Raw genomic sequence first — 25,166 nt, 5'->3', positions numbered from 1 at the left:
TCCCTTTTCATTCTATTTAATGCAAGAAACGCAGCTATTTTTATTGCTTTTGGTAAATACCAAAGTTGAGAGTGATGGACTAGTTCTGGAAATTTGTAAGTATTTTTTTATGTGTTCTACACAATATGCACACAAGCTCCAGCCTCTGCTTGCTAGCTGTGCAACCAGGCATGGGATGTACCTGTCGCAGGGAAGAGGGTTAGGGAGAAATCTCTTTTACATTTGCACTGCATGGACTAGCAGCTGCTCCCAAAGAAGACTCTCCCAGTCACCTGATAACCTTCTGCAAGAGAAAGGGGTGGAGAGCCAGTGTCCATCCCTCCACACTACCCTGAGTTATTTATTGTAGGTGTTTGCCGACAATTAAGCACCAAGGTGACTGCTACTGTGCTTCCCAAACCAGATGTGCAGACTCAGGGATCTTGTTATAATGCAATGTGTGTGTGTGTGTGTGTGTGTGTGTGTAGTAAACATTCCTTGAATGAATCCACATGCTCTTATTGGGCCATATTTTCCTTTAAGCATTTTTTTTTTTTTAATGAGTGGCTTAGGTTATCAATGTGACTCCTGCATGGAGTTTGTTCTGGCCAAGTGGCCAATATTTGGAAACTCACTTGGAAAGCAGAAAAATGACATTTAGAAGTAGACTACTTTCAATTTTAGATTGAATATTATACTACCTTGAAGTTCTATTTCTATGACTGTCTTCAATTTGAGAGTTAAAAGATGAACTTTGTTGTATTCTTTTTGTCTCTCTCTGCCTCCACAAGTAAGCACCTGGAGGCCAGGTTCTACATCTTGAATTGCTTTTATTTATTGTCATTCCTATAACACCTGGCTAATTATTCAAAGGAAAGAACTCTGTGGGTAATTGCTGATTTAATTTGGTTTTATACAATGCAGATTCTGATGCAAGAGGTCTGAGGCCTGAAATTCTGCATTTCTAGCAAGCTCTTAGGAGACTTTTATGCAGCTGGTCCACTGATCACACTTTGAGAAGCAAGGCCCAGTGGACGACAAGGCCAATGAACTTCCACTGTGATGAGCTCCATTCTTCTTATTGACAGCTGAACATTTCCCCCCATCTTTCTGCTCCTACAAATCTCAACCAGAACCATCCTTACCCTGAATAAAACTCCTCACCAAACCAAATTCCCACAGCTCCCTCATAAAAAAGGGGAAAGAAAGAGATATGATGTCCTTTTTTCTTGTGGACCCTGAGTTCTTTTAACTTGCTTCATTCCTCTCCAAGGAGAAGAGGCCATTCAACTAGTGTGGGAGTAGGAATTATTATTTACTAACCACTCCATGCCATGATGTGTGCTTTACTCTCCTAGATTTTTCTAGCCATTCCATGACACAGCCACTGTAAACCTTCTATTACAGATGGGAAACAGAGGCTCAAGAATATAGAAGTAGTGAGTAAACTTATAGGAAATTGAATTCATGGCTGACTTCAAATTCTGTGGATAAGCAACTGCATTTGTTTTTAAATCTCAAGGAACTTAATTCCTTCTGTCAATAGTCATAATGTCGATATTCAGGTGACTAAAAGCAACTCCATCCACTGTTCTGATTGTCTGGCCTGTTGGCTCATCCCAGCAGACTGCACGCAACTTTTTATCATGTCAAAGGGCATAGGGATGAATAACTTCTAGGTAAAGGCTTCTTGGAGAAACAATCACCAGGAAACAAAAAACCCAGCCTCTGTCATCTGTTTCCACATCTCATGCAGCTGACAGCCTTTTATCAGATAGATTCTGTGGTAATGAGGTAGAAGTCACACTGAAGGCATGGGGTATTATACTATACTTCCTTATCTGTTTAAACAGACTTGGATTACTGCAGAGCCATGTGGATGGCTCAGAGAGTTTCTGCTAATGTGATGTCATCTCTGCTTCTTCATGACAGTTGACTTAGTGATTGGTTGATTTTTTTAATGCATTTTTGATCATGGACCAAAACCTCAGCATCAATGCATCTCCACATTTTCAAATGCTGTGTTTCAAAATACAGTGAGGTTCATCTCTCTTGACTGACTAGTCAGTCCTAGGTGAGGCATGGGACCTGAGGGTTGACAGGCAGTGGGATGGGCATCTCTCAGTGAATACAGGGAGGAATGGCTTCTAAGCACCTGACTGCCAGGGGCAGGCCTTCCATGGAGAGAACTGGTTTACTCCAAGGAGGAATTCCTGCAAGTTGAAGCTCCAGCCTGGGGAAGAAAGGCAGTGGTCAGAGCAAGGCCCTGCATACTCCCAGCTTCAACCCTATTTTCCTGTGTTCATAACTCATGAGAGCTGGGACAATGAGGTGTAAGCCAGGGGAAGTGAAAGGATTCTCAAAATGCTTTAAGACCACTTTCTAGCTGAGAATAGCACAAGACAGCTTTTACTGCCACTGGGAGATTATTTTACTGCATGAGATGTGGAAACAGATGACAGAGGCTGGGTTTTTTTTTGTTTCCTGGTGATTGTTTCTTCAAGAAGCCTTTCCCTAGAAGTTATTCATCCCTATGCCCTTTGACATGATAAAAAGCTGCATGCAGTCTGCCAGGATGAGCCAGCAGGCCAGACCATCAGAGTGGTGGATGGAGTTGCTTTTAGTCAACTGAATATCGGCGTTATGCCATTAGATTGCATTGATTTGGCTTATAAGAACCAGTACTGCCTGCCCTAACTCTATAGTAATTTTCATTATAAATTGTAGAGACATATTTAAGGACATAGTCTACTTCCTATACTACATAATTCTTTTTATAAGGACCCATAGAAAGTCAGCCAAAAGATTTATTGAGTACTTATATGCCAGATACTGTGCTAGTATTGTGAATAAAGTAGTTAACAAAAAAATCACATGAATCAAGCTTATAATAGAGGATAAAATTTTTTCTTAGTCCTCTATGGTAGGCAAAGCTGTCAATCCCTTAAGCAACTTTCCTTTTTTACTCTTGCTACTAGGATGCTCAGAGCTTCTGTTTTGGACTCACCTTTAGCAATTACACAGGACCCATGGAATGAATTGTTATATACCCCTGGCTTCATGTTATTTTTCCTTTGATTAATTTTTTTGTATTTATTTTTGTGGGCCACCTCACATCATATACACACAGTAGGTCCTTGGGTTATGTTGGAGATCCATTTCTAAGGTGCTATGTAATGCGATTTTTTGCTGTAAGTCAGAACCCACCTACATAATCACCTACGTCACTCACATGGAGCACATACACAGCAGTAATGAAGGGAAACAGTAAAAAAAAAAAAAAATTTAAAATAAAGATAACAATTCCCAACCTTTACTTGTGGTAAATAAATAATAAAAAACATAAAGCACATATGTACATACGTCAAAATGACAGAACTTTTTTTAAATAAATAAATGGGAGATGGCGATGTAACCACAAAACGATGTACATCAAGTCCTACGTAACCCAAGGACTGCCTGTATATACTTACAATAGCGGCTATTATTAAATAACTAGTGGCCTAGTGTATGAAATTTGTGCACAATGAAAGGGAATTAATTAGAGAAAATATTTTAATATTGCTATTTGCCCTTTCTCTATAATAAAAGTATGAGATAAAAGGAAATGAGTAAAATGTATATGAAAATAATACATAATTTTATTAATAAATAAACAATAACAAAATGATATAACAACAAACTTATGATATAAAAACAATAAAAACATGATTTAAAAAGAACATTGATGCAAATAATGACTGATAAAGTGATTAAACTTATTCTAATATCTCCCTATATACTACATTAAGAGTGAAAACACTTTCAGAGTGCTTGACTAATTTCCCTTGGGATAAAGTATTTACAACTTTAACTTTAAGGTCACACACTCTTTGAACTCGAGAGAAAGCAACATATAACTTACCATGCGTGAAAACAGATTCAGGTAGGAATATGCCTACTCTGTCTAGAGTTTGTCCTTATGATTTATTAATAGTCATCACAAATGACTATTAATGGGAAACTGTCATCGAATTAATTTAAATGGGAAGCCAGTGTCAGATGGGGACAAATCAATTCTTGGAATCAGAACAACCTCTCCCTCTGCAGATCCTGTTAATACTTCAGCTTTGATAATGTTAGATCATAATCTTTTGATAATAAATCTAGTACCATTACAAAGACCCCATTTACTATTAAGATTTCTCAATAGCATGATGATTGCACCCACTTTCAATTTTAATTTATGACACAGCATTCCCAAAGGAGTAATACTATTAAGAAATTCGATGGAAAAATTTTCCTTTTCAGCATCATCTGTTGAGTCAATGGAATCATCACTCAAATATGTGTGAAAATCTCCATTGAGTATATCCAAAATTTCTTCATTTAATTTTTGAACATGCTCATTTTTTGGACAAAGGGTCGCACATTTAGATAGATATATATATTTTTAATTTTGTTTTATTTTTTAAAGTATCACAAAGAGTATTATATATGTCTCCTTTCCTCTCCCCCAACCCCAATCTTCCCCCGGCCTCCCCTACCCCCCAGTGTCTTGTGACCATTGGTTATGCTTATATGCATGCATACAACTCCTTTGATTGATCTCTTAGGGGGCCCCCCTCTCGCCCCCCGCAAACCCTCCCTGGCCTTCCTGCTGTAGTTTGACAGTCTGTTCGATGCTGCTCTGCCTCTGTATCTATTTTTGTTCATCAGTTTATAATGGTCTTTATTATCCATAAATGAGTGAGATCATGTAGTATCTTTTTTTCATTGATTGGCTTATTTCCCTTAGCATAATGCTCTCCAGTTCCATCCATGCTGTTGCAAATGGTCTTCTTCCTCTTCTTAAAGAATACCTTTCAGCATTTCATATAATACTGGTTTGGTGGTGATGAACTCCTTTAGCTTTTTCTTATCTGTGAAGCTCTTTATCTGACCTTCAATTCTGAATGACAGCTTTGCTGGGCAAAGTAATCTTGGTTGTAGGTTCTTGCTATTCATCACTTTGAATATTTCTTGCCACACCCTTCTGGCTTGCATAATTTCTGTTGAGAAATCAGCTGACAGTCGTATGGGTACTCCTTTGTAGGTAACTAACTGTTTTTCTCTTGCTGCTTTTAAGATTCTCTCTTTGTCTTTTGCTCTAGGCATTTTAATTATGATGTGTCTTGGTGTGGTCCTCTTTAGATTCCTTTTGTTGGGGGTTCTCTGCACTTCCTGACCTTGTAAGTCTATTTCTTTCACCAGGTAGGGGAAGTTTTCTGTCATTATTTCTTCAAATAGGTTTTCAATATCTTGCTCTCTCTCTTCTTCTGTCACCCCCATAATTCGGATATTGGTACGCTTGAAGTTGTCTCAAAGGCTCCTTACACTATCTTCATATTTTTGGATTCTTTTTTCTTTTTTCTTTTCCGGTTGGGTGTTATTTGCTTCTTCGTATATCAAATCTTTGACTTGATTCTTGCAGTTCTCTAGTCTGCTGTTGGATCTCTGTATAATATTCTTTTTATTTTCATTCAGTGTATGCTTAATTTCTACTTGGTCCTTTTTTATATCCTCGAGGGTCTCACTAGATTTATCGAGGGTCTCACTAAATTTATTGGCGGTTTCTAGAGAATTCCTGAAAAACCCTAAAAGTGTGGTCTTGAACTCTACAGTAGTTTGCTTTCCTCCATTTCTGTCATTTGTGACCTGTTTCTTTGTCTCCGCATTTTGGCTGCTTCCTGTGTTGATAGAGTGGCTTTCTGTGCTAGGTGTCCTATAGGGCCCAGTGGCTCAGCCTCCCCAATTACCTGAGGCGGACACTCTTGGTGCACCCCTTTGTGGGCTTTGTGCAAAGTTTTGTTGTAGTTAAGCCTTGATTGTTGTAGGTATCACTGGGAGGAATTGACCTCCAGGCCAATTGGCTGTGAGAATCAGCTGTGTCTACGGTGGGAGAATTTCTGTGCTGGAGACACCCTTCTGGGGCAAGACTTGCTTCAGTGGGGCTTTGGTGCTCACTGAGTCTGCCCCCTGAGTATGTCCCTTATGGATTGAGGAGTTGTAATCTGGATGGTCTCACTCTGACCACTGGGTACACTGGCTCTTGGATCTCTAAGGAGGTGCTAATTTAGCCTCTTCCTGAGGCTACCCAGCAGGAGCTATGGAGAGATCTCCATATTCCTCTTCTTTGTTTGGGGTTTGGAGGTGCCCAGATGAGGCCCAGCTGTGAAGCAATGCCAGCTTCTATGGGGCCTTGGCCCTTCTTTTGGATGTTCTGTGTCTCTCTGACCCAGCTGCAGTTTGTTAGGTAATTTTAGATTGCAAAGGGCCAGGCCATTCATATGCAAAAGCTTCTGTGCAATGCTTGGGTGGGCGGGATCTCAGGGAATCAATAGGGTGGAGCAAACAGCTATGGCTGATCCTCTGTCCTGCTCTAAGAGGCCTCGAGTCTCAGTGTCCCCCAGTAATCGCTGCAAGCACCTCTGAGAGAAAGCTGCCCTCGAGTTCCGCCTGATGCCAGATAGTCCAGTTTCTCCCCTTATGAGTCTGTGTCCCCAGAGACTTGCCTGGAACTGGAGTTCTGAGCAGACGGGAGCTTGTGTCTCCCTCCCAACTGAAAAAGACAATGACGTCCTCAGTTGCCAGCCCTTTCCATGTCTGCCTCTGTACCTCTGCACTTTATTTCTGCACCTCCTCTGAGTCTCAGTGTGCTTTTCTCTTTCTTTCTAGTTGTAGAATTTCCACTCAGCCAGCCTTCCTGTGGTTCTGGATGATGTCCATTTTGTCTTTTAGTTGTATTTTTGAAGTGGTTGTGCGAGGCAGCAATTTCAGGTGTTTACCTATGCCGCCATCTTGGTTTCTCCTAGATATGTTTTTAATATTATCTGTAGCTACACTATTTCCAAAGGTAGCTTCAATAATAGATCTGTTACAAATCATTTTATGGAGGAGTTCAATTATATCCATTCCTAAGTGAAAACTGCTATCAAGTTTGCCATCTCCAAGTTTTACTAACCATTCACTCTAAGCAGAATCCTCTGATCTCATATTTGTTTTAAGAGACAACTTTCTGAAACATCCCCAAACATCACAGTATTTTAAACTTGTTTGTACTATGGCCAATCGCATAGCATGCTGTACATTACTGAAACATTGTGGAAAATCCCCTCTGAGATGGAGAACTTTCCCACCAAATGCAACATTCAAATTCATAATTTCTCTTAGTAATCTGTCTATGGTGTTTATAGCATGACTGGATGCCATGGTGCATTCATCAATAATGAGAAGTTGGGCCTCTTTAATAGTTTTAGCAACTTCACTCTTTATATCGAATCTAGAAATTGAAGTTCCATTTAACGAAATTGGTAATTTATATTGGGAATGAAAGATCCTTCCACCGATAAGTAAATTTGCAGCAAATCCTGTAGATGCTGTGGGTAAAACAGTACCACCACGACCGCTAATATAATGTATGAAAACTTTATACAGATATATTTTTCCACTACCACCTGGACCATCCAAGAAAAAGCATTTGGGGTGTACAGTTTGATCATCGATGGCTGAAGTTATTGTCTGAAAGGCTGCCAACTGTTCATCATTCAAAGAATTTATGAAAACCTCTGCCTGTTGTTGCTCACACGATTCACCACATGTATTTGCATTAATTAATAAAGGATAGTCCAGAAGTTTGAAATGTGAACATTTCATTCCATGCAATGTGAATACCTCCTGAATTTCGTTAAGGGCATGCTTTTCACAGTTTACACAGGCACCTTCTCTTTGGTGTAATTTCCAACAGAAATCTTCAATAAAACGAGATTTATTCTCATTCCGTAATTTGTCTGCAGCAGCAGGACATCCAAACACACATATGTATGCAAAAAGTTGCCGTAGTTGTTTGGGCATATTAAGGATGATTGCATCGTCAATTGTATCTTTCCAGATAGTGTCATCAAGTAATAATCCTCAGTGTTTAGCAGCTTCATGAAATGTTTCATAAATTACACCTCCTACAGTTCGCAGATCCTCAAAACTTACCGCACCTTTTACATGCAGAAGCAAAAGTCTAAGGTAATATCATTCTGGTTCTCTAAAGCTCACAGTGAACAGTCTACCTAATACTTTATTCCCACCCTTTTGGCGTTTTGTCCACAAAGAATTATTAAATCCATAATGTTGTCGAATCTCCCAATAATAATAATTACATTCATCAGAATCTTTTCTATTCAATAAGAACCAAGCCATCAAAGTTGAATTATGCCTTTTAGTCCTATCTAAAACTTCAGCAAAATCATCGGCATGAAAATACAAATTCTGATCATTTGGCAAATGAATAGCTAATCTTGTAATTGCATAAGATTGGTCATGCATTCTCATTGCAAAAAGTCTCCGAACAGCCTCAGGAGTGCTCACATACCTGGAATCAATGAAGTCCTGTACTTCATCATGATTGATAATATTTTTTTCAGAAATTTGAATATTTGCACAATCATGCCCTTTATAGATATATTTAAATAGATATTTGACACTTTTAATTGATGCACAGACTTCAACATTTATATGACAGTTATATTTGAGGCACAAATACGGGTTATAGGGGACAATCCAAGTGTTATTGACAACTTTATTTCCAACTAGAGGCCCAGTGCACATTTGTGCACTCGGGAGGGGGGTCCCTCAGCCTGGTCTGTGACTTCTCGCAGTCTGGGACCCCTTGGGGGGTGTCCACCTGCTGGCTTAGGCCCGGTCCCCGAGGGGATCGGGACTAAACTGGCAGTCAGACATCCCTCTGGCAGCCCGGGAGCCCTCGGGCGATGTCCACTTGCCAGCGGGGAGCAGGCCTAAGCTGCAGTCGGACATCCTTAGTGCTGCTGAGGAGGCGGGAGAGGCTCCCACCACCACCACTGTACTGGCAGCCATCAGCCTGGCTTGTGGGAGCGCACTGACCACCAGGGGGCATCTCCTGCATTGAGTGTCTGCCCCCTGGTGGTCAGTGTGTGTCCTAGTGACCAGTCATTCTCTGTCGTTCTGCTGTTAGGGTCAATTTGCATATTACCTTTTATTATATGGGATAAACGTGATGCTACCAGATCTTTGTTTGTATTTGGGATATCCATCAATATTTCCAATGGTCACATTTTGAAATTCTAATAGCTAATCTTGTAATTGCATAAGATTGGTCATGCATTCTCATTGCAATCCCTTGGAACATTTTCCATTTTCCATACATGGACTGTTTGGATTTTGTATTCCACATGGTCCATGTACCATATTTGATTTTACAATTTGAAAAAGTCGAGGACACTGGTCCTCATCTAGAATTTCTGCCTTAACTATATGGTCAATGTCATCTTCTGAACGCAATTTGGACTCACTATCTAATATCAATAATATGTGAGCATGAGGCAGTTCGCATTTCTGAAATTCAATGACATGAATTTTAGCTATTACTTTGCCAAATAAATGGAATTTATAGATATCATTTAAAAGAGCATCCAGCTTCATATTAAAAACTCTGGCTACCAAGTCAGGTCTGTTTTCAACTTTTTGCTAGCATTGTAAATTGTTTGCAATATCTGCCCATTTGGGGTTGCATGTCATGGTTATGAATAAATCGGGCTTGCCATACTTCGTTACAATTGCCATAGCATCCTGATATCGCTGCTGAATATTTCTGGGACTATCCTCAAAAGATGATGGAAGTATTATCACCTTACCAATCGGCACATTGTCCTTTTCAGGTCTAGATTTGAGATAATCCATCAAACCACTATATTTTTCTTTTTTTTAAAATATATTTTATTGATTTTTTACAGAGAGGAAGGGAGAGAGATAGAGAGTTAGAAACATTGATGAGAGAGAAACATCGATCAGCCGCCTCCTGCACATCTCCCACTGGGGATGTGCCCGCAACCCAGGTACATGCCCTTGACCGGAATCGAACCCGGGACCCCTCAGTCTGCAGGCTGACGCTCTATCCACTGAGCCAAACCGGTTTCGGCAAACCACTATATTTTTCAACTCTCAACTTAGATTGGTTTGCTTTGATGAAATTTATCTGATTGGCCTCCATTTTTGAATACGAATCCACGATAAACTATTGAGTTAATTTTCCTGCATTTAAAATAGGATTGAACATGTCCCACACAGAGAGATGAAATTCATAATACTGCATTTGTATGACTCGTGTCCTTACATTTTGTCTAGTATTATTGTCTATTACACTGTCGTCTCCGAGTCTTAATGCAATATCTGTTCCCCAGCCTTTTTCACCATGTGGAAAAAGAATAGGATATGTCATTGCATCTAGTGTAGGAAACAGGATATTGATTTGTTTTATTTTAGTGGCATTTGGATTATTGGGATCTGGTTTACAATGAATGAGCAAGTCCCTTTCAAAAGGAGGTTCTCCATCTTCGTTTCTGAATATGACGGCAACCTCGGTTACACGGGGAGAATTATATCTACCCAGGTCACTGTTACGATTGTATTTAATCACCATTGTTACCTCTGTGGGAGCAATACCTTTTGCTGCTGCTTCAGATTGGGCTTCCTTTTCTACCTCATGTAGCATCTTATACGATTTTGTTAAATCATTTATTTCATTCATGAGGTTGTTGATGTTGATCATGAATCTTTCTGAGCAGCCCTGGTTTTCTGGCATTGCTAATCTTTTACTTGTAGCTTCAGCTGTATCCAAAATACAGAGTTGAGCAAACTTCTGAGAAACAGCATTCGAAGGATGTAAAGTTCCAGTACGGTGATAAACTTGTCCGTGTCTTCTAAAACAGTATGGCCCATATCCTGATGGTGAAGCAATATTTGCACCCATGGAAGGAAAAGCAAAAGAACTATTTATGAAATGAATATTTTCCATGAAATTTTTACTGTCAGAATCTTCGTTTGTCATTAATTTTTTTAAATACGCTGGGTAATCTGGAAAATGTATATCATTTGGACAGACTTTCCCTTTGCTACAACATCGAGTAAATTTCCCATTGGATGGTTTTTCATCTGAGAAATTTAGTGATAGGCAAAATTCACATTGAACAGTCATTCCACCACAACTATGTTCGGGGATTGTATCCTCATGTACTCAATATTTGCTGAGAAGGCAGTTCCTACTGGTATTGGTAGTACTTATTGATAGTTATATTCTTTCAACATATTCTGTCATCGCCACCGCCTTCTTTCAACTTCAAAGACACGCTGGTCTTTAGACATTTTCTGTCGATAACACCGGTGTTGTTCGGCATCAGAGCGGTATTTTTCCAGTAGCTGGTGTTCAGATACATCCTGTTGCAGGTGCCGCCTTCTTTCAAGATCAGATGCACACTGCTCTGCAGACACTTTCTGTCGATAACACTGGCATCTTTCAGCTGCAGAGCTATGTTGTATCAACAGTTGTTCTTTAGACATAATCCCACCTCTCTACTGTCGCGGTCTGAGATGCAGGTGAATGAGAGTCCTGTCTATCCCGCCGCTGAGAGCTGTCTGACCAATGGCTGATTCTGTGGGGGTGGGACTTCCTCCTCCCTGCTCTCAGTTTCCACAGCTGTGATGAGGAAGCTGGGGTGAGAGAGGAAGCCGTGCCCTCCAAGCTGCCCTCTCTCTCTTGCTCTGATCTATGTTCAGCAGTCTCCTGCTCTGCCAAGTCTTCCAAACCTCCTGCTCTCCACCGGCAAAGTCCTGGGAGCCCGCAGGCATGGCCGCACCCCCAACCAGCGAAAGTCCCCCGGGATCCTGCATGTGTGTCTATGGCCTTGTCTCCCGGGGCCAGCGGAAGTCCCGGGAGTCCGTGGCTGCAGCTGCCGTCGCCTCCTGGGGTGCTTGACACCTGTGTATACAAATTAACTGCCGTCTTTGTGGGATAATTTGCATAGTCACTTGGATTGGCTGGTGGGCGTGGCTTGAGTGTAGCAGAGGGACAGTTAATTTGCATGTTTCTCACTTATTATATAAGACTAGAGGCCTGGTGCACAAAATTCGTGCACTGGGGCTGGGGGGAATCCCTCAGCCCGACCTGTGCCCTCTCACAGTCTGGGACCCCTCACTCCTTACCGCCCACCTGCTTGCTGCTCCCTACCACTCGGCTCGCTGCTCCCTCAGTGCTGCAGTGGAGGTTCCTGCCACCTCTGCTGCACTCACCAGCCATGAGCCCGGCTTCTGGATGAGCAGCACTCCCCCTGAGGGAACTCATTGTACCTCCAGGCCCTGGTTGGTGTGGATCAGTAGTTAGAGTGTCCTCCCACACACCAAAGGGTCATGAATTCGATTCCAGGTGAGGGCACATAAACAGGTTGTGGGTTGCTTGGGCAACTGATCAATGTTTTTCTTTCTCTTTCCCTCTCCCATCCTCTCTCTCTAGAATCAATGAAAAGAACATATCCTTAGAGGAGTACTTAAAAAGAAAAAAAAAATGCTGGTTTGGTTCAGTGGATAGTGCTTCTGCAGGCAGACTGAAGGGTACCAGGTTGGATTCCAATCGAAGGCATATACCTGGGTTGCCGGCTTAATCCAGGGCCCTGGTCGGGGATTCAGCAAGAGACAACCATTTGATGTCTCTCATACTAGTTTCTTTCTTTCTCCCTCCCTTCCACTCTCTGTAAAAAAAAAAAAAATAAACAAAAAAAAAATCAATGCAAAAATGTCCTCAGGTGAGGATTAACCAAAACAAACAAACAAACAAACAAACACCCATTCCCAGTGTGATTATTGAAGGAGCATATGAAGTATTTGTTGAATGAACGGGAAGGGATGAGACTTTACTTTCTAACTGTTTCAGCAACTCTGCAAGCCAGAGGGTTTATTTTTATTTTTTAAAAAATATATTTTATTGATTTTTACAGAAAGGAAGGTAGAGGGATAGAGAGTGAGAAACATCGATGAGAGAGAAACATTGATCAGCTGCCTCCTGCACACCCCTACTGGGGATGTGCCCACAACAAAGGTATATGCCCTTGACCAGAATTGAACCTGGGACCCCTCAGTCCACAGGCCGATGCTCTATCCACTGAGCCAAACTGGTTAGGGCCAGAGGGTTTATTTTTTATTTTCATTTTTATTGATTGATTATTTTAGAGAGAGGAAGGGAGCGAGAGAAACATCAGTGTGTTGTTCCACTTACTATGCACTCTTTGGTTGCTTCTTGTCTGTGCCCTGACCAGGGATCCAACCTGCAACTTTGCTGTATCAGGAGGAGGTTCTAACCCACTGCTCAGGGTGCTGCCTGTCAGGGCCCCTCAACAAAATCCCTCTGGTGTGCCCTGGCCCCTGCTGTGGGTCGGAGCTCCTCTGCCACAGCAAAGGTGTGGGTTCCATTCTGTCAGGTTTTGGGTTTGATTCCTGGTCCAGGCTGACTGCTGCTCAGCAAGTGACCGAGGACCATTGAAGTCCATGTGCTCTAGTCATTCAGCGAGGACCCGGGGTTCCATGGCTGACTTGGCGGACTCTGATCCCTGCTACCCCCAGTCCTCCATCCAGGGCGATTTCAACTATAAAAGCTGCGTGGCTTCCAGGTAGGTAGCCCTCTCCATCGCTCACCAGGCTTGGTTTCTGCGCAGTTGCCCTGGGAGGTGGATTTCCGGGTTCCCAGGGAGAGCCGGTTGGGGGCCGAGGGCTGGCTGACCTCTGCGTCGCCCCACCAGCCCTGATCTCCCCTGCCTGTGGCCCCGCCCCTCACTTCCTGATCTCAGATCAGGGGACCACAGGCACCTCAGTACCCAGTCCCCTGGGTGCCGCCATGCCTGTGGCCCCACCCCTCCCTTTGCCATTGCAGATCAGAGGGCTGCAGGCATGGCTGCACCCTGAGGCTGCACCCGGTGCCCAGGGTGCTGCCATGCCTGCTGCCCTGCCCCTCCCTTCACGATTGCAGATCTGGGGCCACAGGCACGGCTGCACTCGAACCCCAGGGGCAGCCGTGCCTGTGACCCCGCCCCTCACTTCCCCATCTCAGATCAGGGGACCACAGGCACCTCAGTACCCAGTCCCCTGGGTGCCGCCATGCCTGCGGCCCAGCTCCTCCCTTCGCGATTGCAGATCAGATGGCCGCAGGCAGGCTGCACACTGGGCCTGCACCAGGTGCTCAGGATGTTGCTGTGCCTGCTGCCCAGCCCCTCCCTTCGTGATAGCATATCCGGGGCCGCAGGCACGGCTGCACCTGGTTCCCCCGGTGCAGCCATGCCTGCGGCCCGCCTCTCCCTTCAAGATCGCAGATCAGGGGACTGCAGGCACAGGGGCACCCGGTGCCGGGGTGCTGCTGTGCCTAGGGCCCCGCCCCTCAGATCAGGGGCCCGCAGGCCAGTCGGCACCCCTGGCTCCAGTGGTCCTACACCCAGCTCTCTCTTCCTCCGATTGCCATGGGGATCACCGGCACCCAGGGGTGCTGCCTGGCCTGCTGGGCTTTCTGATGGTGATCATTGGCCCAGCTCTTGCCTGCCACCATTCTTCCGTCTTTCCCCTTTTGCCTCCCATCATTGCACCTATGTATGCAAATTATCCACCATCTTTGTTGGCGGTTAACTGCCATCTTGGCTGGCAGTTAATTTGCATATCGCCCTGATTAGCCAATGGGAAGGGTAGTGGTCGTACGCTAATTACCATGTTTCTCTTTTATTAGATAGGATAATGAAAGAGCCCATCAGGTCCTTGGGACCAGAAGTTAGGAGATATTAATGATTAGATGTGGTCTCTAATTAGATGTGGAAATAAATCTGACTAAAAGAGAATACTAATTAGTGTGAGATCAGTCCTGGCTGTGTGGCTAATGGAGTCAGGGGTTAAAAGTGTCAACAAAAAGAAAAAAAAAAAAGAACTCTTAGAAAAGTAGGGGGAAAAAAAGCCAAAAATAAAAACAAATGTGAGCAGCCCAGCCATTGTTGGTGGGCCAGGCCAAGGTGTGAGTGGTGAGGTCACTGATGCTGATCTGGGGACCAGGCTGAAGTTCCTTACGGTCACCAGCTGGTTAGATACTATAATTTAAAGGTGGGAACTCAAAAGTGAAAGCACTGTTTTACTTTATGATGTAGGCGGAGGGAGAATAAGGCACAAAGACAAAGCATGGATGAAACCAAATCTATACTTAGGCAGTAAGCCACTATGTCAACTAGGAATTTTTGGTTGTAAGTAATAGAAACTGGCTCTGATGAATTTAATGGGGGAGAAGGGAGAAGTTTATGGATGCATTTGGAGCAGCTCACAGAATCTAAAGAAAAAGCACATAATAGGTTTATAAGGGACAGGGTCCCTTCTGAAAAAAGAATGGGAGATCTCTCTAGGGTTCCACTGTTGGAATGAGAGAACAGCAACTGTTTTCCATCTTTTGGTCTTTCTTATGAAGATTCACATTGCCTGGCACACAGTAGGAGCTCAATACATAGATTGAATGAAGGAAGGAATGGATGGGACTTTCATGGAGAGAACATCTAATTTGCTAGCCTGGATCACATACATGAACCCTGTGAGGAGAGGAAGGGAGGGTATCTCTGCCAAAGGTCTCACCAAAGCCACATACAATAGGGTAGGGTGGTTCAGACACAGTGGCGAATGTATGGGGGGCAAGCAGAATCCCAGAAATGCCTGTTACAGGCAGCAAAGAAATGGCTGGTGGATTAGAGAAAGTGATGTCTCCAGTCATGGTGGGGAACATCTCCTGGTTGCATAGCTCTAGACATCTACTAATTTCTAGAAGAAAAACTTCAGAAAGAAGCATACCAACCTTTAAGGCTTGGGGGGGGGGGGGGGGGGCGGGGCAGGAAGTAAACAGCTGAGCTAGCTCTAAAAAGAGATGAAGATGCTGAAAGGTGGAGCATGTTTAGGTGAGTCTGGGGAGGAAAGTGGGGCTCAAAATGATAACACCAGGGTGACACATTTGATAATTAGCTAGTTAAGTTCTTGAAATAAGCCCACTTCCTGAGAGCACACTGCTCCCATAATATCCTTTTTCTGCACATTAACAAATTGCTGTTTAAAGTCTAAAATTAAGGATACCCCTTCAGGTATTACAAACCAGGACACATCTTAGTTAGGTGGTCATAGTCATCTCTCTCCCTGGGCTCAACCCAACTTATCCTCTTGCTATTCTTTAAATATGGCAACCTCACCCCCCCCACCCCCCCCAGCTCAGGGCTTCTGCACTTGCTGTATTATCTGCATGGCATACTCCTCCCTGTTTTCACCAGGTTGCCTCCTTATTCTATGCAAGAGTCACCTCCCCAATTTATAGATGCTTCCAGTCACTCTCTGCAAATTGATATATAGTATTTCCTCCATAGCGCTTACTGTTCTCTAAAATAATCTTATCTGTTTAAATGTGTGTGTTTACTGAATGTCTCCTGCATTAGAGTGTAGATTCCATGAGAGTAGGGACCAGGCTTGTCTGTTTCACTTCTGCATCCTGAAGAGTTAGATCAGCAGCTGGCACCTTATAGGTGCTCAATAAATATTTATTAGTATTAAGATACTTTATTCCTAGAATAAACTCAACTTAGTTGTAGTGTAGTCTTTATTCCCACACTCAATTAGATTTGTTTTGTTGAAATTTTATTTAGGAGTTTTATGTATATATTAATCAGTGGAAAGGATTTCCTACTCTGAAATCCCCCTCTGGTTATTTTCTATCTAGTTATTCTGAGTTGGGGAAACATTCTTTGTTTTCCATTCTCTAGAAGAGTTTGTATAAGATAGAAATTATCTAGCCCTTGAGGCTGGCAGAACTCTCACTAAAGTCCTTTGGGCCTGTTGTTTTTCTTATGGGAAGACTTTACATGACTGCTCCATTTTCTTAATAATTGTAAGACTATTCAGGCTATTTCTTTTCTTTTTTTTTTTTTTTTGGATAGGTAAGGAAAGTCCTCCCCTATCCTTGGAACTTGACCATTTCATTTAAATTTTTGAACAAAATTAATTATAGTAGTTACATCTGGAGTTTTTGTGTTCTATGATGGATTGATGTATTCAATATATTATTTAAAATCATGTAAAATGTAAAAGGTCCACCACAGACCTAATGATGACAGCGTGTTTTAAATCAAGAATTATGATTAATCCAATTTGGTGTATTCAGTTTCCATTGAAAATGCATTATTTGCTGAAAATATGAGTGACTGAATCTATCTTGGTGCCCAGGGGCGGATACTCCCCAAAGGTGAATCTTGCAGGTCCCCAGAAACACAGACAAGCCTTGATGGGAACTGTCCAGTCAACTCAGTCCTATATCTTTTTTAAAATATGTATTTTTATTGAGAGGTAGGAAGAGGGAGATAGAAACATCAATGATGAGAGAGAATCATTGATTGGCTGCCTCCTGCATGCCCCACACTGGGGATCGAGCCCACAACCCGGGGAATATGCCCTGACTGGGAATCAACCGTGACCTCCTGGTTTATAGGTCAACATTCAATCACTGAACCATGCTGACTGGGCTCAGTCTTACATATTCTCCCAATTCAGACTATGAAGGTCTTGAAAGATCTCTCTGCTGTATTCCACAGGTTGAATGCTGGGCCTATAGCACCCCCCAATATTAGCTCCCTATTTGTTGGAAGTTAGGAAAAAGCCACATAATTTTTCCAACAGTAGTTTCCAAACACCAGAGGAGAGTGAAGAGGCATCCTGAAACAGAGCTGAATTCAAGACAGCCCTGTGGCATGACGGTCCTCTGCCAATGAAATTACTATGGGACTTAATATATGTCTAGGTCATCACCATGCTATAAGGATAAGTGGATTAAAAAGAAAGCAATTTCTGAACAAAAATGGTGAAAAGTTTGCTAGTAAGGAGAGGGTGGAGATTTGGGAACCTATAAATTGATGTCAGCTGAGCATTCATTGTAGGGTGTCTGGCAAATGGATTTACTATTTTTCCAACTGTAATAAAGTATTACAAAATTGCTTCTATGCAAACAATTGTTTAAAAAGGGTCCTTACATCAAACAATGCAATTTGTGTGCTTTTCAAGCAATCACAAAGCTGGAGACTAACTTAGAAGTATTAGAAGTAATTTTGCTTGGAATCATGCTGAATACTAAGATTGAGGTGCTCTTTCCTCTTCAACTCCCTCTCTCTTTCATCAGTCCTTTTTTTTTTTTAATCCTCACCCAAGGATATTTTTCCATTGGTTTCTAGGGAGAGTAGGAGAGAGAGGGAAAGACAGAGAGAAACATCGATCTGAGAGAAACACATGGATTGGTTGCCTCCTGCATGGCCCTGACCAGGGCCTGGGCTGGGGAGAACCTGCAACCAAGGTACATGCCCTCAACCAGAATCAAATCCTGAAACCTTTGGTAGGCAGGCCGATGCTTTATCCACTGAGCCAGTCTGGCTTGGGCAGGATCTGTCTTTTAATGCACCAACACAACTTTAGTTTTTGTGGGGAAGGGTGGAGGGAAGACAGGGTAGGGACTTTTGAGACAGTACTGTGAAGGGAGGCAGGTGGGTCCAGAAATGAAAAGATGGAAATCATTCAATTTAACTCCACCATCTTCATCTGTAAATAGGGATTAAAAACGTATGCCTGTCCTGTCGGGATCCCAGGGGGAATGCTGGGCTACTTGACAAAGCTGCATATAAAATTCCAGCTCTACTAGACTCTCCATATCTGCATAAAGTCTGTCATAGGAAGCCTCATCCTTTCACTTTATCAGGACCACAGGGGGGAAATTATATGAACTCTGCTGGTGGCATAATGAATTTTTCTGGAAAATGGGGTTAAGTCAAGTTCTTTGAACGTTTTTCTACCCTGAACACCCATATGAATTAAGTCACCTTTTAAAGTCCTTGCACTTAGAAGATTCTATAAGACTAAGTGAAGAATAATGTTGCAAACAGTAACATTTTATCCTCTGATTGAAAGAGGCTGTCCAAAATATACAAAAATAAATTTGCGTTAACTTTTTCAAACTTCTAAAAACTCCTTAGGACAGGAGGCAAACAAAATGCCTCCAGATCGCCAGCATTTACTGGCCCACAGCTTCTGGATTCCTCATGATTCTGCCAAGGCCTCAACTGGGGTCTAATAAACTGGGGGGAGAGAGAGAGAGAGAGAGAGAGAGAGAGAGAGAGAGAGAGAGGAGAGGAGAGGAGAGGAGAGGAGAGGAGAGGAGAGGAGAGGAGAGGAGAGGAGAGGAGAGAGAGAGAGAGAGAGAGAGAGAGAGAGAGAGAGAGAGAGAGAGAGAGAGAGAGAGAGAGAGAGAGAGAGAGAGAGAGAGAGAGAGAGAGAGAGAGAGAGAGAGAGAGAGAGAGAGAGAGAGAGAGAGAGAGAGAGAGAGAGAGAGAGAGGATTTTCTCATTATCTTAAAAGAAAATATTAAAGTAACTAAAAAATGATCTACTTCACAAACGGTGTTTCCTTTAGGGCCAAATCGTTTGATCTCATCTTTGAGACCAAGAAGCAAGACAAGTATTTTATTGTAAATTAAAACACCTCCCTGCACCCCCATTCCCAAGGGCGTCAGTCACAGTGATCTCAGCATTCCAAGCTGAGATGGGGAGAGCTTCTGCTGGAGCATATAAATCCGGAGTCCCTATCCATTGGTGGAGGAAAGCCTGGTGAAGACACTGCCTGTAGAGTCCCTGGAAGACGTCTTCTTTGATCCCGGGGTCAAAAAGATTTATTACTTCCTCGGTGAGGGAGAAACCTCAGGCCAGCAGAACCCGAGAGCCGTAAGTAGAAAGCCTGAGGGCGGCGCTCTGCGGCCTAGCATTTCCGCGCGGGTGCGCCCTGGGTTTCCGGAGGGGTCGGGCGGTTCCGACCCCTAAAGAAGAGCAGAGTGGGCGGTCGCTGGGGGATTTCTACTTTACCAGAAAGCAAAAATGTGCAGATGAGCCCGGCAGCTGCACGGAGAATCCAAATTACCCAGAGCCCGGGCGCCCCAGCGCTGCGAACCTCGCGTCCGCGCCCGGAGCTCTGCGCACGCGTGGTTGAGGCCTCCCTCGCGCGATGGCCACCAGAGCAGCCCCGCAGTAAATCCTGGCCCACATCTCCAGACCTCAGAGCGGTGCGGCGGCGCTGAGAGGGGGCGGGCGCAGGACCCGCGGCGGAGGGCAGCGCAGCGAAGGGGAGGAGCCCCAGCGACAGACGGCGGCGAGCACCAACCCGGAGCCGCCTGGCCGGTGCCGCGCCGAGGCTGGCCGGGGCGTGTTGCAGGCGCTCGGTGTAGGGGCATCTGATAGCTGCATCTTCCCTTTCGCGCGGCGGCGGCGGCAGCGGTGCGGGTTTCCTCTGCCCGGGTACCTCGTGGGCCTGAAGCGGCTAGTGCCAGGATCGGGGCGGGCAAGGGAAAGCTACGGCCCGCGCTTTTTAGCCGAGAGCTCTGTGTATAGGATCCTTCCGGGCCAGTCGGAAACTGAGGGGCGGCGGGGGCCGACTATGCCCGGCAGAGCATCCTCTACGTAATGGAAGAAGCCGCCGCTGCTGCAGGGTCGCGGTGCGTCCCATCCACTGCCGCCAGAGAGATGGGTAGAGTCGGGGCGCGGAGGCCAAGAGCGAGAGAGGCGGAGCCGCTTTGCCCAGAGCTGGGTCTCCTTTAAGCCCTCGCCCCTCAACCTCCCCCAGTGGGCATCGGAGCCCGGAAGGAAGCTGCTGTCCGGGCGCCCTGGGCTCAGAGGAGCGCGGAGGAGAGCTCCTGGCCTGGTGAAAGTTTCCCTTCCCCAGTCTCAGGGTGCCCGCTTCCCGGAAACTGCCCAAGGCTTGGGCTTCGGAATGCCGTGGCATCCCCTGAGGCACGGGGACCCCCAGCGTAAGACAGCGCGTGAGAAATCGAGGAACGAATAACAACAGCAGGACAGACCTCCGAGCCGCGATCCCAGGCCGCTCCTGGTCGCGCCCGCGGCTCCAGGTGAGCTGGGGAGCCAGGCAGACTGGAGGATGGGTGGTACTTAGGCGGAGGCGGTAGCTGGGAGGAGGACCGAGGCGCACCAGTTTACTCCGCTTACCCTCGCAGGTCTTTCTGGGAGCCGCTGCCATGGGAGAGCCAGTCCTGGGCGCCGAGGACCAGCCGCCGCTGCTGCCGCCGCGCCCGCCTAGGAGCCGCGGCCCCAGTCCTCGCGCACGAAGCCGGCCCGCTGCGTCCCCCGCTCGGGCTTCAGGGCCGCCTCCGCCACGCCGTGGACCCCGAGTGAGCCTGTGATGAGCCGCAGCCCGCTGGGAGCCGTGTCCCCCGGCCCGCCTCCCCGATTGCTCCCGGCCGCGCCTGCAGCAGCACGCGCCTTGCTCCCACTGAGGTCCCGGCGCCCGGGCCGCCACTGGCCTGCGTCGCCCCTCGGAATGAAGGTGTTCCGTAGGAAGGCGCTAGTGCTGTGCGCAGGCTATGCGCTGCTGCTTGTGCTCACCATGCTCAACCTCCTGGACTACAAGTGGCACAAGGAGCCGCTACAGCAGTGCAGTCCCGACGGGCCGCTAGGTGCTGCGGCAGGGGTGGCTGGGGACGGCTGGGGGCGCCCGAGGCCTCCTCCAGCTGTGTCGCGTCGCGCACACACCCGCTTGGACCCCCGCACCCCGTACCGCTCCCCCGCTGCCCCTGTCCTAGGGGCGGCACCGGCAGCGGAGGCGGGGGCCGTGGCCCCTTCCGGCAATAGCACTCGCAGCTCCAGGGGCGGTGAGATAAAACGGCAGTTGGTGTACGTGTTCACCACATGGCGCTCGGGCTCGTCCTTCTTCGGGGAGCTCTTTAACCAGAATCCCGAGGTATTCTTCCTATACGAGCCAGTGTGGCACGTGTGGCAAAAACTGTACCCGGGGGACGCCGTGTCTCTGCAAGGGGCAGCGCGGGACATGCTGAGCGCTCTCTATCGCTGTGACCTCTCAGTCTTCCAGCTGTACAGCCCTGCTGGCAGCGGGGGTCGAAACCTCACCACACTGGGCATTTTTGGCGCTGCTACCAATAAGGTCGTGTGCTCTTCGCCGCTTTGCCCTGCCTATCGCAAAGAGGTCGTGGGGCTGGTGGACGATCGTGTGTGCAAGAAGTGTCCACCCCAACGCTTAGCACTCTTCGAAGAAGAGTGCCGCAAGTACCACACGCTGGTCATCAAGGGCGTGCGTGTCTTCGATGTGGCCGTGTTGGCGCCTCTACTTCGCGACCCGGCCTTGGACCTTAAGGTCATCCACCTGGTGCGTGATCCTCGTGCTGTGGCCAGTTCACGCATCCGCTCACGCCACGGTCTCATCCGTGAGAGCCTGCAGGTGGTACGCAGCCGGGACCCGAGAGCCCATCGCATGCCATTTCTGGAGGCTGCTGGCCACAAGCTGGGTGCCAAGAAGGAGGGTGTGGGTGGCCCAGCAGACTACCATGCACTTGGCGCTATGGAGGTCATCTGCAACAGCATGGCCAAGACACTGCAGACAGCCCTGCAGCCCCCTGACTGGCTACAAGGCCACTACCTAGTGGTGCGGTACGAGGACCTGGTGGGAGACCCCGTCAAGACCCTACGGAGGGTGTACGACTTTGTGGGATTGCTGGTGAGCCCTGAAATGGAGCAATTTGCCTTGAACATGACCAGTGGTTCGGGCTCCTCCTCCAAGCCTTTTGTGGTATCTGCCCGTAATGCCACACAGGCAGCCAACGCATGGCGGACTGCCCTCACTTTTCAGCAGATCAAACAAGTGGAGGAATTTTGCTATCAGCCCATGGCTGTGCTGGGCTATCAGAGGGTGAATAGCCCCGAGGAAGTCAAAGACCTCAGCAAAACCCTGCTCCAAAAGCCCCGGCTCTGAGGGTTTCTTGGGAGGCCTGACTGGAGGTGGGAGACACCCACAGGAAGACTGTTGAGGTGGGAGACAATCCACCCAGAGGGGACTGTGGTGTGTTTAAACAGAAACAGTCCAGACCCAAGCTGAGGAAGCCCACATATTCTATTATAGATGTATAATATAAATAACCACACAGACACTTGCTGTCAGTGTTCCCAGTCTTGCATTTCAAGAACAGTCACAATACACATCTCAGAAAAGGCGAGACTTGAAAGTTCTGACCAGCTGCCTTCCTGTCCTCTCCCTGCCTTTTCTCCCTTTCCCCGAGGTCTTACCCTCTCTCCTACCTGCCCTGCATTTTGAAGTGGGATACTGATTAAATCAAGATCCAGTAACCCAAATCTTGTTTACAAAGTTTTTGTGGTATCTGTGAACATGTAGTAGCGTAATTTGGATGTGGGGTGAGGGAATAAAAAAAGGGGAAGTGGCCCAGGAGCAGAAAGCCCCATTGGGAATAGTAAACCAAGGAGGCATTCATTTAAAGTAGACTTCTCTGTAAAAGCAAAGGTTATATGTGAGTATTAATAAAGAAGATAATAAATAATACTAATTTTTATACTTGCCTCCATTACTTTGGATTTACCTGTGTTGATCTGTAGCTTCAGACAGAATCTGCTTCCCTTTCCTGAACTCCCATTTCCTGTCTGTTTCCTAGAGAACAGTTAAGATGGGTGGGAGCAGCTTCTTGCTCCCTGGGAGTTGTTTTCTTACATGTAAATTGTAGTCTGTCAGGTGCCAAGGAATGGGGAAACATCTTCAAATTCAAAACCAAGTCAGGAGCGCAGAAAGAATAAAGCATTCGATGTTAATTAATGAGTTAAGACTGGGGAATCCTGAAGCAGAGAATAATGTTTTAGTCCTGAGTTTAGTCCAGAAAAATGATTTTTAAAAAATGAAAAGTATGTAATTAAAAAGTATTTCTGATTATTAGAACACAGACCTCATATGTTAGTGTGATCATATTGTGACAATGGTAGCAACTTCTTGGGTTAGAAAAGTAAGAGAAGTATATGTATATGGCATGTCTTTCTGCTTCTGACACATTATGTGAAGGCATATGAAAAGGAAGTTTCATCTGAGAAGTGTAAGGGCACTTACAGGCTTGTCCTTGCTTTTGATCCAAATTAGTACAAAAGAGAATGTGAATTTATAATGGTTTATTTGGGATGCCCCTGGGGCATGCTGTTTTTCTTTATCATAGTTCCTAAAAGTAAAAGTGCAGAGAAACTATAACATGTGCCAACAGTATAAGGTTGCAGCTGAAAGCTTCTTTTAGATATGAAAATAAACTATGAGCTAGTTAGTGTGTTGGATTTTGAGATTTGGTGTTTTCCACAGAGGAACCCATTGCAATTTTCCTCAGTGGCATTGCTGCTGCACTGAGCCCATTGTGTGGGAGCATTTTGCAGAATGTCATATTACAATGTTACCAAACCTAAAAAGAAACGATACAGTGTAATTACATATTACATTAAATGGGATACAAGTTCAATATAATTATGAGATCTCTGCAGGCCAACTTGTATAGGTTAAATGCTGAGGATTTTATTTTAAGGAAAGAATATTAAAAAATATGTACATGGGAAATATTTTGACATAGGATGATTCTTAAGTATAATTTTCATTATGTGAAATCTATACTGTTAAGAATTCCAAGGTAAATAAGCACAGAGGTTTAAACAAGATGTATTTAGCAGTGGATTTTATAACGAATTCTAGAATGGCTTATTTTTAATTTACTAAAATAGTTTATAATATTGTGTTTCTTAAGCCCTATTACAGCTATAACATAGTTCATGTTTTCAATGATAACTTCATGGTAGTGCCTATGCTGAATTATCTTCAGCAGCAGAATATTTGTAATAGCTTTAATTTAAGAATACATTAAAATTAAATGAACAAAATAAATATTAATGTTGGGTGAGTATAGATGGAACAGATTTGTGAGGAAATTAAGACAGCATAATTAAGAAGCAATTACTCAGAATAAAATAACCATTTAAAAAGAAATTTCATGTGGCATTCAGCTCTTCTCACTTAAGCACAGTAAATTCATGCTTAGTTTCTCAGTGAAGGATTTTTAAGCAGTTGAATTCATTCTTTTCTCAGTATATTGAAGCACTTTGATTGCATTATAGTGGAATTACAATGTTCTGGGACCTTGATTTAATAATATATTAGATGCTGCATAGAGCCCTTGCAGCCTGCTGAGTATTTGTGGCCTCTGCTCAGATGAAATTTTAAGCTAAACACCAACAATTCTCCCTTGCTGTGTTCAAATCAGGTTTTCAGCTGTGATTCTCTTGTAGCAGCTGTATTCTCTCCACTCCCACTCCTGGGCTCTGTAATTTGAAAAGATGAATTGTTGCTCCTGGATATTTGTACCTAGCTGCATTCTAGGAAAGTGAGACAGGTGCAGTTTCCCCTAACAATCCAGATAGCCCTATCAGTGACATTCAGCTCCCACAGGCTGGAGA

The 25,166-nt window shown here is 44.9% G+C and overlaps 1 protein-coding gene across 1 annotated transcript; it reads left to right on the top strand.

The window, feature by feature from the left end:
- The first annotated feature begins 19,836 nt into the window (after positions 1-19,836).
- On the top strand, positions 19,837-24,683 carry CHST2 (carbohydrate sulfotransferase 2). The gene is made up of 2 exons (XM_081085753.1): positions 19,837-20,779; positions 20,885-24,683. The coding sequence occupies exon 2, from the start codon at positions 21,070-21,072 to the stop codon at positions 22,651-22,653; it is 1,584 nt and encodes a 527-aa protein (XP_080941879.1). The 5' UTR covers positions 19,837-20,779; positions 20,885-21,069; the 3' UTR covers positions 22,654-24,683.
- The last annotated feature ends 483 nt before the right edge of the window (positions 24,684-25,166 follow it).

The sequence above is a fragment of the Myotis nattereri genome, assembly GCF_964212035.1.
Source record: "Myotis nattereri genome assembly, chromosome: 3".
Taxonomy (NCBI): Eukaryota; Metazoa; Chordata; class Mammalia; order Chiroptera; family Vespertilionidae; genus Myotis; species Myotis nattereri.
Note: the sequence above shows the minus strand (reverse complement) of the source record. Positions and strands in the feature narration are given on the sequence as shown.